Genomic DNA, 16404 nt, shown 5'->3' with positions numbered 1-16404 from the left:
TTCCTCCATTCTAGATTATTTTCACTACGTACAGGTAATAATTTGAAAGAGGAAAACCTTTCATTAAAGTCTAGTGGTATGACACTCGCTTTCGGATCGGAAGGTCCTGGGTTCGAGCCTCGCTCGGCGCATAGCTGAGTCCTTGGAAAAGGCTCTTTACTCACATTTTCTCACCGTGCTCAGGTCGTGTAAAATGAGTACCTGGACGTTAACAGTGTTGTCTCTGTCCGAAAAATTGTAAAATCGCCTAACAACAGGCGTCATGTCCCGTCCTAAATGTTAAGCGTTGCTGTTGGCCAGGGACCCCTTGTAAAGCGCTTTGAGCACGTTGAGTGAATATTGCGCTATATAAAAGCTAAGTTATAATTATTATATTTTAAAAAATCCATCCCAAATACGCTTCAACAGTCGAAATGTCACTTCCCTCGTAATGACGCATGGAACTTAGTAACTAGCTCTAAACTATCGGAACAATGGCGGACGCCCGTATGAAATATTTCTCCGACGAGCATAAAAGCGTATCCAGAGGAGAAAAAAAAAAAACATTATAAATCTGATCATGTTTTGACTTTTACACATTCTGATCACAAGACATATGAAAAGTTCTAGCCAGCATGAAGAATACAAAGTACCAATTTTCTTTGTTTAGAACCACGATTGCTGGGCGACGTGACATCAGGCTATTGAATCAAATTGAGGGAAAGCCTTCTATTGTTTCTTCAGTTGAAATAATTTACGTACTTAACCCTGCCCCGGGTTAGGTTGTGTATTTAGGGCGCAATTTGATTCAATAGTCTGATGTCACCTCGCCCAGCAACGGCGGCCATCGTGGTTCTAAACAAAGAAAATCTGTACTTTTTATTCTTCATGCTGGCTAGAACTTTTCATATGTCTTGTGATCAGAATGTGTAAAAGTCAAAACATGATCATATTTATAATGTTTTTCTTCTCTGGTAACACTTTTATGCTCGTCGGAGATATATTTCATAAGGGCGTCCGCCATTGTTCCGATAGTATAGAGCCAGTTACTAAGTTACTATGCGTCATTACGAGGGAAGTGACGTCACGATTGTTGAAGCGAATTCTCTTAGTTCACCCGTATAGATAGTATGAAGATGACGTCACTCAGGTCTTTGTTATTGCTTTTTGCCATCCTCGTTTTTTGTTTTTTTTTAAAAGTAATTCTCACTACACTGTATTAACCAGACTATAAACGTTCAAGGTTACACATAGTTTTGTGTGTTGGTCCGTTATACTTCCGAATGGCAATGTTGTGAGCTTCTTAGCCAAGCGCATACTATCTCTATAATTTTCCACCTCGGCCGATAGTCCTTCCTGGACTTGGAAACATTCGTAGTTTTCAGGGGTTTTAACATTGAAGACACCAGAACTACTACAGTGGAACCTCCCGATTACGACACCTCCGAATAGCGACAACCTCCTGATAACGACATTGACCCGTGGTCCCGATTTTTTTCTATTTAAGTTCAGTAAAAAAAAACCTCCAAATAACGACGCCCTTTTTGATAAAACCTCCGAATAACGACATCATTTTGGCGATTTTCGGCAGTTTTCGTAGATATCTGATACTAAAAATACTGAGTATGAGTACTCAACGTTTATAAAAACGATTCCTGTTTGAACCAATGAGAACGCAGCTTTTGAAACCAATGAGTACGCAGCTTTTTTTGACGAATCTTGGCTGATATTGATATGCATTAATAAAAACCAAGGTATAAATGTAAGTGTAAGCAAGTAAACACAAAATCTTGGAAAATGTGATATTATGTGGTGATAGAAGTAGTAGTAGTAGTAATAATAATAATAATAATAATAATAATAATAATAATAATAATAATAATAATAATAATAATAATAATAGTAGTAGCAGTATAGTAGTAGTCGTAGTAGTAGTAGTAGTAGTAGTAGTAGTAGTAGTAGTAGTAGTAGTAGTAGTAGTAGTAGTAGTGGTGGTGGTGGTAGCAGTAGTTGTAGTAGTAGTACTTGTAGTGTTTTTGTGGGAGGAGGAATTTTATCTAACTCGCAGCGTCCGAATTACCTGTTTCTGTTTGTTTAAAGGGTTTTACAGCGCTTGTGACACATCTATGTCATATCAGCGCCAGTAAAAAGGAAGAAAATTGGATAGGAAAAAACCTGCTAGATTTACAATTGAAATGACATAAGAAAAAGTAAGACAAAGGGGAATGGTTTAAATAGGGAACAGATGTTGATTCCAGGAGCACACTATCAGTGTACTCAGTTCAGATCACCTAAAAGTCTCATCCAGACACACGCACAAGAACCCTCTAAGAGGAATACACTACAATGTTTTGTTTGTTTTGTCAATGTTGATAAAAACTGGTCCCGCGGACCTTACCACGCCTCCTTTGTCCGCCATCTTGGAAACCTCTAAATAACGACACCTCCGGATAACGACATAAAAACTCGGTCCCGTGGCATGTCATTATCGGGAGGTTCCACTGTAGTAAAATAGTAAAAATAAACAATTTGTCATTAATAATATAACATTGACACGAGGAAAAACGAGAAAGAAAAGAAGAAGAGAAGAAAGAAGAAGAAGAAGAGAAAGAAAGAAGAAAAGAAAAGAAGAAGAAGAAGAAGAGAAGAAGAAGAAGAAAGAAAAAGAAAGAAAAGAAGAAGAAGAAAAGAAAAGAAGAAGAAAAAGAGAAGAAAGAAAAAAGAAGAAGAAGAAGAAGAAAGAAGAAAAGAAGAAGAAGAAAGAAGAAGAAAGAAGAAGAAGAAGAAGAAGAAGAAGAAAAGAAGAAGAAGAAGAAAAGAAGAAGAAGAAGAAGAAGAAGAGAAGAAGAAAAGAAGAAAGAAGAAGAAGAAGAAGAAGAAGAAGAAGAGAAGAAGAAGAAGAAGAAAGAAGAAAGAAGAAGAAAAGAAGAAGAAGAAGAAAGAAAAGAAGAGAGAAGAAGAAAGAAGAAGAAAGAAGAAGAAGAAGAAGAAGAAGAAAGAAGAAAGAAGAAGAAGAAGAAAAGAAGAAGAAGAAGAAGAAAAGAAGAAAAAAGAAGAAGAAGAAGAAGAAAAGAAGAAGAAGAAGAAGAAGAGAAGAAGAAGAAGAAAGAAGAAGAAGAAGAAAAGAAGAAGAAGAAGAAGAAGAGAAGAAGAAGAAGAAGAAGAAGAAGAAGAAGAAGAAGAAGAAGAAGAAAGAAGAAGAAGAAGAAGAAGAAGAAGAAGAAGAAGAAGAAGAAGAAGAAAGAAGAAGAAGAAGAAGAAGAAGAAGAAGAAGAAGAAGAAGAAAGAAGAAGAAGAAGAAGAAGAAAGAAGAAGAAGAAGAAGAAGAAGAAGAAGAAGAAGAAAAGAAGAAGAAGAAGAAGAAGAAGAGAAGAAGAAGAAGAAGAAGAAGAAGAAGAAGAAGAAGAAGAAGAAGAAGAAGAAGAAGAAGAAGAAGAAGAAGAAGAAGAAGAAGAAGAAGAAGAAGAAGAAGAAGAAGAAGAAGAAGAAGAAAGAAGAAGAAGAAGAAGAAGAAGAAGAAGAAGAAGGAAAGAAGAAGAAGAAGAAGAAGAAGAAAGAAGAAGAAGAAGAAGAGAAGAAGAAGAAGAAGAAGAAGAAGAAGAAGAAAGAAGAAGAAGAAGAAGAAGAAGAAGAAGAAGAAGAAGAAGAGAGAAGAAGAGAAGAAGAAGAAGGAAGAGAGAAGAAGAGAGAAGAAGAAGAAGAAGAAGAAGAAGAAGAAGAAGAAGAAGAAGAAGAGAGAAGAGAGAAGAAGAAGAAGAAGAAGAAGAGAAGAAGAAGAAGAAGAAGAAGAAGAAGAAGAGAAGAGAGAAGAAGAAGAAGAGAAGAAGAAGAAGAAGAAAAGAAGAAGAAGAAGAAGAAGAAGAAGAAGAAGAAGAAGAAGAAGAAGAAGAAGAAGAAGAAAGAAGAAGAAGAAGAGAAGAAGAAGAAGAAGAAGAAGAAGAAAAGAAGAAGAAGAAGAAGAAGAAGAAGAAGAAGAAGAAGAAGAAGAAGAAGAAAGAAGAAGAAGAAGAAGAAGAAGAAGAAGAAGAAGAAGAAGAAGAAGAAGAAGAAGAAGAAGAAGAAGAAGAAGAAGAAGAAGAAGAAAGAAGAAGAAGAAGAAGAAGAAGAAGAAGAAGAAGAAGAAGAAGAAGAAGAAGAAGAGAAGAAGAAGAAGAAGAAGAAGAAGAAGAAGAAGAAGAAGAAGAAGAAGAAGAAGAAGAAGAAGAAGAAGAAGAAGAAGAAGAAGAAGAAGAAGAAGAAGAAGAAGAAGAAGAAGAAGAAGAAGAAGAAGAAGAAGAAGAAGAAGAAGAAGAAGAAGAAGCGATTGGATATTTCTTTTAAAATGTAAACACGCTGCTTTGTTTATGAAAGTTGTAAACATACACACGCGTCAAACTGAACAAAATGACCAATCGTAATGTTGGATATTTCGAAAGCTGTGAGCACTTTTCACTATGTGTGTCACTTTGAGCACATTTTTTTTTTGCAATGTGACCAATGACCTCGATCACATGTAAAGTTAATATAGATCATGCCCATTGGTCATTTTGTTCAGCTTGACACGTGGGTATGGCTACAACTTCCAAAAACAATGCAGTGTGTCTACATAATTTGTTAAGAAAAATCCAATCGTTGGACAGCTACAAATCATGTGATTGATGACTCGGTTGGACGCAACCCTGAATATAGATCGCTCCTATTGGCAAGATGAGGGTCATTTTAATCGATCGATGAGATTTGAAGGACCAATTTTCTGGTCAAAATTTTTGATAAGTGTTTTGTTTTTTCATAGTGGAACAGTTCACCACGGACTGATCTAGGACATCTCTATCTATCCGTCTGGCAGCTCTCCAAATTGGCATGATCTATAATATTAACTTTCCATGTGCTCGAGGTCATTGGTCACATTGCAAAATTTGCTCAAAATGACCTACATAGTGAAAAGTGTTCTCAGATTTTGAACTATCTAACATTACGATTGGTCAATGTGTTCAGCTTGACACATGTGTATGTTTACAACTTTCATAAACGAAGCAGCGTGTTTTCATTTGTTCAGAAATATCCAATCGTTGGACAGCAACAAATCACGTGACTGATGACTCGGCGGGACGAAAACATGAATATAGATCGCTCCCATTGATGGTTCGCCCGTTACTAAGAATTAACCAATTGGATTCAATAGTCTGATGTCACGTCGCCCAGCAACGGCGGGCCATCGTGGTTCTAAACAAAGAAATTCGGTACTTTTTATTCTTCATGCTGGCTAGAACTTTTCATATGTCTTGTGATCAGAATGTGTAAAAGTCAAAACATGATCAGATTTATAATATTTTTTTTTTCTTCTTCTGGATACGCTTTTATGCTCGTCGGAGAAATATTTCATAAGGGCGTCCGTCCGTCATTGTTCCGATGGTTGAGAGCCAGTTACTAAGTTACCATGCGTCATTACGAGGGAAGTGACGTTACGACTATTGAAGCGTTACAAAGCATAAACCAATCAGAATACTTCCTGCCATTTACCCCGTTTCGTCCCCTTGACTATTTATATCCTGTATGAAAAGGCCTGAGATACCCTTAGCACATGTCAAACACACAAATAGGCCAGGCCCAGCTAGTGAGTATTTCTCACAACATTTTGACACACTGATAAAGGAATTGCATTGCAAAACCTGACGACACGATGCATTTTTTCCAATCATCTGTGTTAAAATTGTGAGTGATGCTCAGGATTGGTGGGTTGTTTACTCCGGGTGACAGGCAAGCACTTTAGGTGGCTATGAGTCTTCGGTTCATAAATAAAACAAATGGTTATTCGACTAGTTTTAATAAAATATACGATATTTGGCGTTATTTTCAAAAGTGTATGTATGCACTGTATGGTGATTGTAATACTGAAGTCTCATACTATAAGATAATAGTTAAAAAGGAATCCATGTCAATAGTTTGACAGGCATAGCAACAAAAGGTCACAGACGAACCATCATTCGTAACCTTTTGAACTTTTATTGTCTGTCGAAGAGACTATAGATAGTATGCAGATGACGTCACTCAGGTCTTTGTTATTGTTTTTTGCCATCCGCGTTTATGAGTAATACTCACTGAACTGTATTAACCCGACTATAAACGTTCATGGATACACACAGTTTTGTGTGTTGGTCCGTTATACATCCGGATGGCAATGTTATGAGCTTCTTAGCCAAGCGCATACTATCTATAGATAGAACGAAGATGACGTCAATCAAGTCTTTGTTATTGTTTTTGCCATCCGCGTTTATGAGTACTTCTCACTAAACTGTATGAACCAGACTATAAACGTTCATGGTTACACATAGTTTTGTGTGTTGGTCCGTTATATTTCCGGATGGCAATGTTATGAGCTTCTTAGCCAAGTGCATACTATCTATAGATAGAATGCGCTTGGCCAAGGAGTTCACAACATTGCCATCCGGAAGTATAACGGACCAACACACAAACTCTGTCTAACCATGAACTTTTAGTCTGGTTAATACAGTTTAGTGAGAACAACTCACAAACGCGGATGGCAAAAACAATAACAAAGACCTGAGTGACGTCATCTGCATACTATCTATAGACAGTATGCGCTTGGCCAAGAAACTCATAACATTGACATCCGGAAGTATAATGGACCAACACACAAAACTATGTGTGTCCATGAACGTTTATAGTCGGGTTAATTACAGTTCAGTGAGCATTACTCATAAACGCGAACCGCAAAATACAATAACAAAGACCAGAGTGACGTCATCTGCGAACTATCTATAGATAGAATGCGCTTGGCCAAGGAGTTCACAACATTGCCATCCGGAAGTATAACGGACCAACACACAAACTCTGTGTAACCATGAACTTTTATAGTCTGGTTAATACAGTTTAGTGAGAACAACTCACCAACGCGGATGGCAAAAACAATAACAAAGGCCTGATTGACGTCATCTGCATACTATCTATAGTGAAAACTATACAATGCAGTTGGCGGACTAAACAATAACAAAGTGCCAAGTGACTTCCACTCTATTCATTCCACACAGCTTACATTCAATATAAACAGATGGACTGAATAAATAAGGCGAGGCTAATTGGATTCAGTAGTCTGATGTCACGCCACCCGGCAACGGCGGCCATCTTGGTTCTAAACAAAGAAAATCATTACCTTTTATTCTTCATGCTGGCGAGAACATTTCATATGCCTTGTGATCAGAATGTGTAAAAGTCAAAACATGATCAAATTTATGGGTTTTTTTTCCCTCTGGATACGCTTTTATGCTCGCCGGGGAAATATTTCAAACGGCGTCCGCCATTGTTCCGATAGTTCTGGAACTTCCGTAAATTCCCAGGTTTGAGAGTTTTTGTCAAAAGATGTAAGCTTTTATATAGCGCAATTAATATCCACTTAACATGCTCAAATCGCTTTACAAACGTACCTAACCAACAGCAAGACATAACATGTAGAATGAGACATGACGCTTGTCAGGCGATATTACATTTTTTTCCCCGACAGAGACAACGTTGTTAACGACGTGGAACTCATTTTTCACCTGAGTACGGTGAGAGAATGTGAGTCAAGAGCCTTTTTCCAAGGATTCAACTATGCGCCGCCGAGCGAGGCTCGAAACCAGGCAGAAGAAGAAGAAGAAGAAGAAGAAGAAGAAGAAGAAGAAGAAGAAGAAGAAGAAGAAGAAGAAGGAGGAGGAGGAGGAGGAGGAGGAGGAGGAGAGGAGGAGGAGGAGGAGGAGGAGGAGGAGGAGGAGAAGAAGAAGAAGAAGAAGAAGAAGAAGAAGAAGAAGAAGAAGAAGAAGAAGAAGAAGAAGAAGAAGAAAAACAAGAAGAATGCTCAAAGAACGAAAGTTGACTTTAACTTTAATGATAAACATGATCTCAGTTATAAAATTCAAATTTTATTAATAATTATTATTCACGACAAAAGATGAATAACTGTATTCAACAAAAGCAACATTTGACATAGAACATCAGGATACAAGTCCTGACACACTGCATGCTCTTTGTGTCGTCCTTCAAAGCCATTAGGCCCATGGAGTTGGAGTATATCTCAGAGCCATTAGGCTCATCCCGGTTTCTATAACATGAAACGGGCAGTAGAAATTGCTTGCTACCCTTTTACTAGGACGCTAGTCTATAGCAAAGTACTTTCTGCCAGCTCTAATAGACCCAGCTACTCAATCACTGATGGGTGGACCGGGGTTTTGAGACAGTGGGTTACATTTAATTCATTCTGACACTGAAGCTGCGAAATGTTAACCAGTTCACAGTCGTACCCTCGAAGGCACATATTCAAAAATTTGGCGAGAGGTCCCAGGTTTGAGACTTTTTGCCAAGATGTGGGTAATTTAAATTGATCGAAATTCGAAAAAAAATTATTTTCTCACCCAATTTTTCAATACGAGTTATTATAGAGTACGCCGGTGGAAAGTACTTTGTTATAGACTAGCGTCTAATCAAAAGGGTAGCAGGCAGCTTTCATGCTATAGAAACCAGGATGAACTCCGCCTCTCCGGGCTCTGGAGGACTTGTAGTACTACTACCACTGTATCAAAACGGTATTACAACACGTATATCGGGATGAGCCTGGCCCTGAACATTGGATTATTTGTGACCCTCCATCTCAAAACGGTATTATGTCGGGATGATTAATAACCCAAAAATGTAAATTTAGAGGTAGAATGATGAGAGATTGGACCTTAGAAGTTTTTGCAAAGCGATAAATAGTATTTATATTCCACTATGACGTGGGGACAGTAACCCCAAGTTTAATACTTGTGGATATGAATTCAGGTTCCCTAACTGAGTGTATCCCGACAGCTTGGGAAGACCACATCATTCCTGCATCTTGTGGACCTTCAGCCATAAAGACATCACGAGGGAGAAGAAGAAGAAGAAGAAGATTTGAGTTATGAATGAATGCCTTTTGACCTCCCTTGGTAGGCAGGGAGGTCATTATAATTGTGCTTTCTATCTTTCTTTTTCTTGGGTGCTTTTAATTGTAAATCTAGAATTGTTTGACAATCTAACTCCCCCCCCCCCCCCCCCCCCCCCCCCCCCCGGCCCCAGGAAATAACAAAATAACAAAAAACCCAACACAAACTTTAACGTCGCCCAGCAAGCATCATGTATTGCCCTTCATATAAAATCTTGCTGTTGGCTCAGGACTCTTTGTAAAGTGCTTTGGTCACTTTAGATGGATATTTCTGAACAATGTAAATGCTCTATTTAAAAAAATAATCTTCCTTTCAACTGGTGATGATATTACCTTAACGAATGTATCACAAGTACTGTAAAACCCTCATTTTATATTCCATCAACTGTTGAAAATAAAACACCAACACACACACACACACACACACACACACACACACACACACACACACATGAACGCATACATACTTACATGCACACAAATATAGGAGCATAAACATACGCATATAAAGGAAAAAAAATAGTAGGTACTGCTTTAATTTTTGGCAACTCTGTGAAGAATCATATCCCATCGCAAACAGCAAGGATACTAAGCAACACATTAAATAATTTCTATAGATTTGGATCAGTAAAGCTATGAATAAAGCAAATCTTAACAAAATTATTTGAGGGTTCACATCACATATCAAGAACCAAATGATTTACATCACATTATATCAACAATCAGAAGTTTTATTTCACAAATTAACAGGTTTACATCACATAACAACTCAAAGGTTTACATCACACATCAACAACTAAAAGGTTTACATCACATATCAACAATCAAATAAACAAACTCAACAAGATATTCAAGCCATTGAAAATGTAAAGAATTTTATATCATTCCTCAATCTCCTCAAACAATAAATATCTAAAAAAAAATGGCAGAAAAAAGAAATTCGTCAACTTCTATATATTGGATATTATATTATTATGAAAAGACTCAAACATACTTAGCAAAAATCCCCTCACCCTTCCATCTCTTGTAACAGGAAAACGATGTCTTGCACGCTTCATCAATAAATAACAGGGTTGCCAATACAGGAGTCAAAAATTGACTGAACTGTTACGCAAACACATTGACTGTTACGCAAACACATTGACGGACACCTTTCCAAGTGCTGAACTCCAGTAAAAAGACATTATGTACGAGTACTTACTTTTTTACATTTAGCAGGTGATTTGAAAATATATAACATACAGTTTATAACATACTGAATTCGGTAAATATATGGAAAATCGACAACCTTGAAATAATTTCATAAAACAATGATTTTTAAAACTTCTTAAATTAACATTAACATAATTAAACACTGCAAACACTGCATAATCCTTCCAAACTACACATGGTACCCTCATAAGTGCACAGTCTAGACTCTTGATAAAGTAAAGGTGGATTAAATTTTTATTATCATTATCACTGCATAAAATTAAAATGCAAAACTTTAAACCCCCCCCCCCCCCCCTAACCCTAATAAACAGAAAGAAACAAAACAAAAACTAATGAAAAGGAACCAAAAAAACAAAATGTTTGCATTCCAATGAACCATGGGTAATGCGCTTACATTTCAAGAATACATAAAGGAGATGCCATACAACCAGCTTATACTTATAGCTCTACTTGTAACACATTGCCATCAACATACACAGACCTCGCGGGGATATGGTGAATGTCAAACACACAGTAACATTCTCAGGGGTTTTGTTTTTTTTCCACCACATTTATGATGCTAGTATACTTCCTCTATTGTTTTCATGTTTAAATGTCTAGCTGATGGTGGAGTGCCATTGCCTTTCTCAGCCGTCTGTCAGGGGTCCATACAATTTAGTCTGAAGAGGGACCAAAAATCCTCTCTTGCTGTTGCATCTGGAGTCTATTGTGAGCACGCTAGTTTACATATTTACCTCTCTAAGGGCACCAAAAAATTATGCCAAATGTTACAGTAAATGACATAATCAGCCGGATGGTGAAAAGGTTTGAACTGAGATATTGCAAGTTTAATTAGAAGGTCAACTTTTATCAAAAATGAGTTCTTGTCATAAATGATTATATACCAAAACTTAATTTCACTTCTAAATATATTTTTACAGCTCGTAAAATTGGAAAAGTATGAAATTTTAGAAAAGTTGCGGGATACCTTTCCCACACATCTGACCATAACTTCATGAAAAATCACCCGATTTACTTTAAATAAAGATTAAAATGCTCTGGTGAGCATATTCTTTCAGAAAATACCCCCCCCCCCCCCCAAAAAAAAAATCCAAAATTTTCACCTTTTGACTGATTATGTCATGCACTGAAACATAGATATAGGTTTGGAGGGATAACACCGTGGTACAAACATTAAGAATCAGTCATATATTGATATTCCATTCCAATACAAAACGTTTCCAAGGTACGGAAACCAGAGTCACAAATTTGTCTACAAGGCAAATGCAAGCCATGCAAAAATAAGAAGAAATCCTCCGTAGGGCGTGACATTTCGTACGGCCATGTTGCCAGTCAGGGCATGGACGTAGCAGGAACCACTGAATAGAACAATGCCCGAAGTCATTAGGGTGCCAACCTATGGACAGTAACAACAGTAATGACAATAGATAAAAAAATCAGACTAAAAGTTTAGATGAATGGTGAATAAATGTTAAAAAAACAAATGTCCGGAAACGTCTTCAAGATCATTGTGTAGAGTTGGATTAATTATTTAATTAATTACCCTGAGATAAAAATTCTAACCTGAAGAATAAAAATAATAATAATAATGATGATGATAAAAATTGAAATAGTAGTAATTATGTTAATAATAATAATAATAATAATAATAATATAATAATAATAATAATAATAGTAATATGCATACACCTTAGCCATCATCTTAAATCCAATGAATGCTTATGAAAAAAAAATGGCCATGATAATTGATTGCATATTATCTTTTATTGGAGTAAGCATTAATAATTTTTTTTTAAAACCACACCAAAAAAAGCTAACTAGACATCCTTACCAAAACAGGCTTGCGAGCCAATGGAACAGCTAAGAGAGCTAAAGAATGGAGGAAGTGATATTTGTTGGCAATCTCAAATATCTGTGAACAAAGGGGATATTAATTAGTGAGAATAATACCTTGACACAACTCACTTTTTTAAACATTAAAATCATAGAAACAAACAATTAGTTCTTAAATTGACAAAACCAATGTAATTTGTATTAACAGGAAAGAACCCCCCCCCCCCCCCCCACAAAAAAAAAAAAATAAAAAAACAAAAACAAAAAGTAGTCACAACTGAATTCTAACCATTGGAACCACCTTACTTAAAATTTTAATCACAACACAATGCTTTTATAGAATACATCTGTGCCAAAATAGAGACATAAAACAAAATAAAAATAAATAAAAAGTTCCCTTTCTTTATCCCACAGAGGAAAGTTGTCTTTAGGGTATAATCCAAGAGAGGACTGGAATAACCCAGGCGTTAGCCGCAGTGCAGCGCCGCAAATTGAGCTTGGGCGAGGTGACTTGCTTAAGGCCACACAGTGCAGCAGCGAGTGATCGAACGCGGTACCCTTCGAGTACGAAGCAAAGACCATAGCGCTGAGCCATGCTGCCCCATATAACCAGGTCCCTTGAATTTCAGTTTAATCAGTTTTTAATGTATAGATAGAACGAAGTTGACTTCACTCAGATCTTTGTTATTGTTTGTTTGCCATAAACTTTTCTAATTCTCACTAAACTGTATTAACCAGACTAAAAACGTTCAAGGTTACACATAGTTTTATGTGTTGGTCCCTTACATTTCCGGATGGCAATGTTGTGATTTTCTTAGCCAAGCGCAAAGCATCTATATGTGGAAAGTTATTTTCATCAGCTTACCTCGGTTAATTTTGGGTCCACTTCTTTTTTACGCATTACTGCAAAAGAAATAAAGTAATTTAATACATGAAAAATATTCATGGGCCGCTCAAATTTAATCCTACAACCAGAAAGTAGGGAGAGGGGGGGAGTCTTTGGCTCCTGTAACAAACTGGTAAGAAAGTTGAGGGTTGATCAAATTCAAATGTATTATTACACTTTGTGAGCTAAACAATCAGTTGGATGTGTAAATCCCATATTTTCTAGTCCAAATTCTTATGTTTCTTTGTAACTTTACAACTGATCTGTTGATCTAAAATGTCTTGATGTCTTCTGATTATAAAAAGACACTTAAAGTACTTTGATGATGTTTGGCATTGACACGAGTCTCAATGATTTCCTTGCCTGTAATAAACACATTTCAGTTAATATTTTAATCAAAATGTTATTTCAAGTAAAATTCAAGTAAAGCAATCATCTCTTTAAAAGGCTAATTGAAAAAAAAATAGGAACACCTAAGGTCTCAGTACATACATGGTTACCTTGAATCTCGCCTTAATGGGTTGGCAGTGTCTACGTACATGGTAACCGGGCACCTAGCCTCAGAATCTACGTACACGGTAGCTCCGGTAACTGGTTTGCCGCTACAATACAAGCTATGGATAGAGCTCGCTCTGTTTGTGTGTGTGTATGTTTGTGTGTTATTTTAAAAAATCAAACAATAAAATTTAACTCATAAAACGTGAGATTCAAGGTTACCTTGTATAAATGTTACCGTGTACGTGGATCCTGAGGCATGGTACCCGGTTAGTAATGAAAATAATGATACCAAAATATCTGCAACATTCCTCTTTATAACGAAGTTATGCATCATTAATTGAACCCCTCTAAAACTTTTAGTAACAGCGAACGCAATTTCCAGTCATAATTTTCTTATGGGTGAGTTGGGTCACAATTTAACTCCCACTGCTGCTGCTCACTAAACTGCCTAAAGTTACCCTGTACGTAGACACTCCGGGTCATATATGGGTCATATTGTATTGTTTGATTTTAAAAAAATAACACACACACACACACACACACATACAGAGCGAGGTCCATCCATTGCTTGTATTGTAGCGGCAAACCAGTTACCGGAGTTACCCTGTACGTAGATCCTGAGGCTAGGTGCCCGGTTACCGTGTACGTAGACACTGCCTTATTATTAAGTCTAACCACATGACTTTCTTTAAGTTATGAATGAAAATGATTATTAAAATAAAGTCCTTAAAAATATCATAGTGACGATATCGACGATGACATGAACTGAGAAAAATTGGTTTCCCTGCCCTGATCGTGGTACCATAACGTTGTAGTTGTAGCTACCGTCCTCAGGATTGGAAGACCTCCCAATCTCTATAGTTAGGGAGTTTAATAGAAATTCTAAATGTACCTCACACACTTGAAACCAATGTCATATGAAAGAGCTGGCAACACAGATTACAAAACAGTTTGAATTTTGTTTCTATCTTGATTTGAAATGTAGTTACGGCAGTTCAAAGTCTGAAATTTCAGACCGATTTTTACCCCAAAATTACCATTGCAAAGTTGTGACCGAAAACGCGTGATGTTAATAAAAAATGATTAAAACAGTCAATATGGAACTCTTATCATATATTGTATACCAAAATGTTCGTCTTATCGAGGACAATGCATTTACATTAATAAAGAGGAAGATAAACATTTCAAATTAAGACATTATTACATAATATGACGCAAATGTTACATAATCAAAAACTCGGCTGGACGTAAGAAAGAATTTGCTCTATCACTTTTGGATTTATCCCCAATATCTCACTGAAACAATTGCAAATAATTACCCTCTTTTAATTAATACATAGAGAATAAAAAAGGGTTTGAGAGTATATAAATGAAAAGATATAAACATGTTGTGTAATGACATAATGAGTTTATTTTTACCTATGGCAATTTAATTGCATATAAATAAAATGGTAGATTGAAGAAGTTCAAATAAATTGAAACAGATTCCCTATTATAATTAGAAGGAAAGTTCTGGCTTTTAATACTTTAAAAAATTCTGCTGAACCACTTTGGGTTTATTGCTATTACATCATTTGAACTGACAATTAATATAATTTTATCCCCCCCCCCCCCCCTCCCCCGCCCTTCTCTCTCAATGTATGGGGGTGTCAAAACTAATAGAACTTCTTACCATAATAATTATTAAGGCTAAGGCCTTTAAAATATGGATACAAATGATAAACATATCTAAACATATGGGAAAGAAACTTGATGACTTAATGGCAAAGTAAAATTAAATTAAATTAAAGCAATAGGTATTTTTAAAATATCGATATTATTAATATCGGATTTCACAAAGAGAAGAAATATACGAACTTTTAAAACAAAAACTATAAAATGCCTATAAATAAAGTTGGAAAGTATGTATTCAAAATAAAAACATAGTAAATAATAGTACTGAAAATATTATGTACTAAATTTAACATAATACATAACTAAATTAAAAATATCGATATGAATATCGATATCGCCCGGCAGCCATGATGAGGAGATAATGTAAACAAGACATTTCGGCACAGAGTTAAAAGGTGTCTGCGCATCGATATAGGGCCCTGAAATTTGGCATGAATAAAGTTTAGATGTTATTCTAAAAACAAGCGTTTAAATTTTAAAAACACACGCGGTAAATAAAAAAATAAATGCATTTGAAAATTGCCAAATTTTAACTTCATATAACTTCTGGAATTATTAATGGATTTTTCCTTAATTGGCACCATTTAAAAGGAAATTGAAAGACGAAAATAATGATACCAAAATATCTGCGATATTCCTCTTTATAACGAAGTTATGCATCTTTAATTGAAACCCCCAAAACGCGAACGGCAATTTCCAGTCACAAATTTCCTATGGGCGAGTTGGGTCAAAATTTGACTGCCACTGCTGCTGCTCACTAAACTGACTACTATAGTCTATACTCTATCTATCCTATCACTAAACACTACACGCACAAAATATTACCATGTGAACCATATGCACCAAGTCCAACTGCTGTTGCTCCTGAAAGGCCAGCAAATCTGACAAAATATTGTGGACCACGAAGCATTGCAATTTCCCTCACGATGACCCTCTCAACTTCTTTGGGAGCAATACTTGGCAAACTGTTGTAGATGCCACCAAGTGCAGATCCTAGTTTACTAAGACAATCGGCCATGTGTAACAATGGGCGCTATCTTCTATCTCCAGATCACAAAGTCAAACCCAGTGAAAATTGAAAACACAAATAGAAAATGTAATTATTTTATTGTGTCCACGTCTAATAATGGAAACAGAACCCAAATGGCACAAGTTCGATCGCAGCAGACAGCAACGTCGACAAGTCGTTTTCAAACGATCTGAGTCTAGCTTTTCTTAACAAAATAAAAATAGATGAGCACGCTGCAACAATTCATTAACTAAGAGTGAATAAACAGACTGTTTGGGAAGCAATAATTGTCATTAATTTGATTGTTCGTGTTTAGGTCGTTCATTCAAGTTGTGACCGTCAGTGGCAGTGATCTTTCAACTTTCTGACTTTCTAGTTTGT

The 16404-nt window shown here is 36.3% G+C and overlaps 2 protein-coding genes across 2 annotated transcripts in view; one reads left to right on the top strand and one right to left on the bottom strand.

Annotated features, from left to right (window-relative positions):
- Positions 1-16404, top strand: part of LOC144980823 (putative serine protease K12H4.7) — a 641746-nt gene that overhangs the window by 448739 nt on the left and 176603 nt on the right. The window lies entirely within an intron of this gene.
- Positions 9761-16389, bottom strand: LOC144980810 (transmembrane protein 256 homolog). Its single transcript, XM_078928632.1, has 4 exons — positions 15840-16389; positions 12822-12859; positions 11955-12035; positions 9761-11519 (listed from the first exon to the last, which is right to left on the bottom strand). Exons 1-4 carry the CDS (start codon positions 16030-16032, stop codon positions 11376-11378), a joined length of 456 nt encoding a protein of 151 aa, XP_078784758.1. The 5' UTR covers positions 16033-16389; the 3' UTR covers positions 9761-11375.

Source organism: Berghia stephanieae, chromosome 10, assembly GCF_034508935.2.
Source record: "Berghia stephanieae isolate SIO BIC M18660-M18661 chromosome 10, UCSD_Bste_1.3, whole genome shotgun sequence".
Classification (NCBI taxonomy): domain Eukaryota; kingdom Metazoa; phylum Mollusca; class Gastropoda; order Nudibranchia; family Aeolidiidae; genus Berghia; species Berghia stephanieae.
The sequence above is the reverse complement of the archived record's forward strand: the minus strand, read 5'-3'. Positions and strand labels throughout refer to the sequence as shown.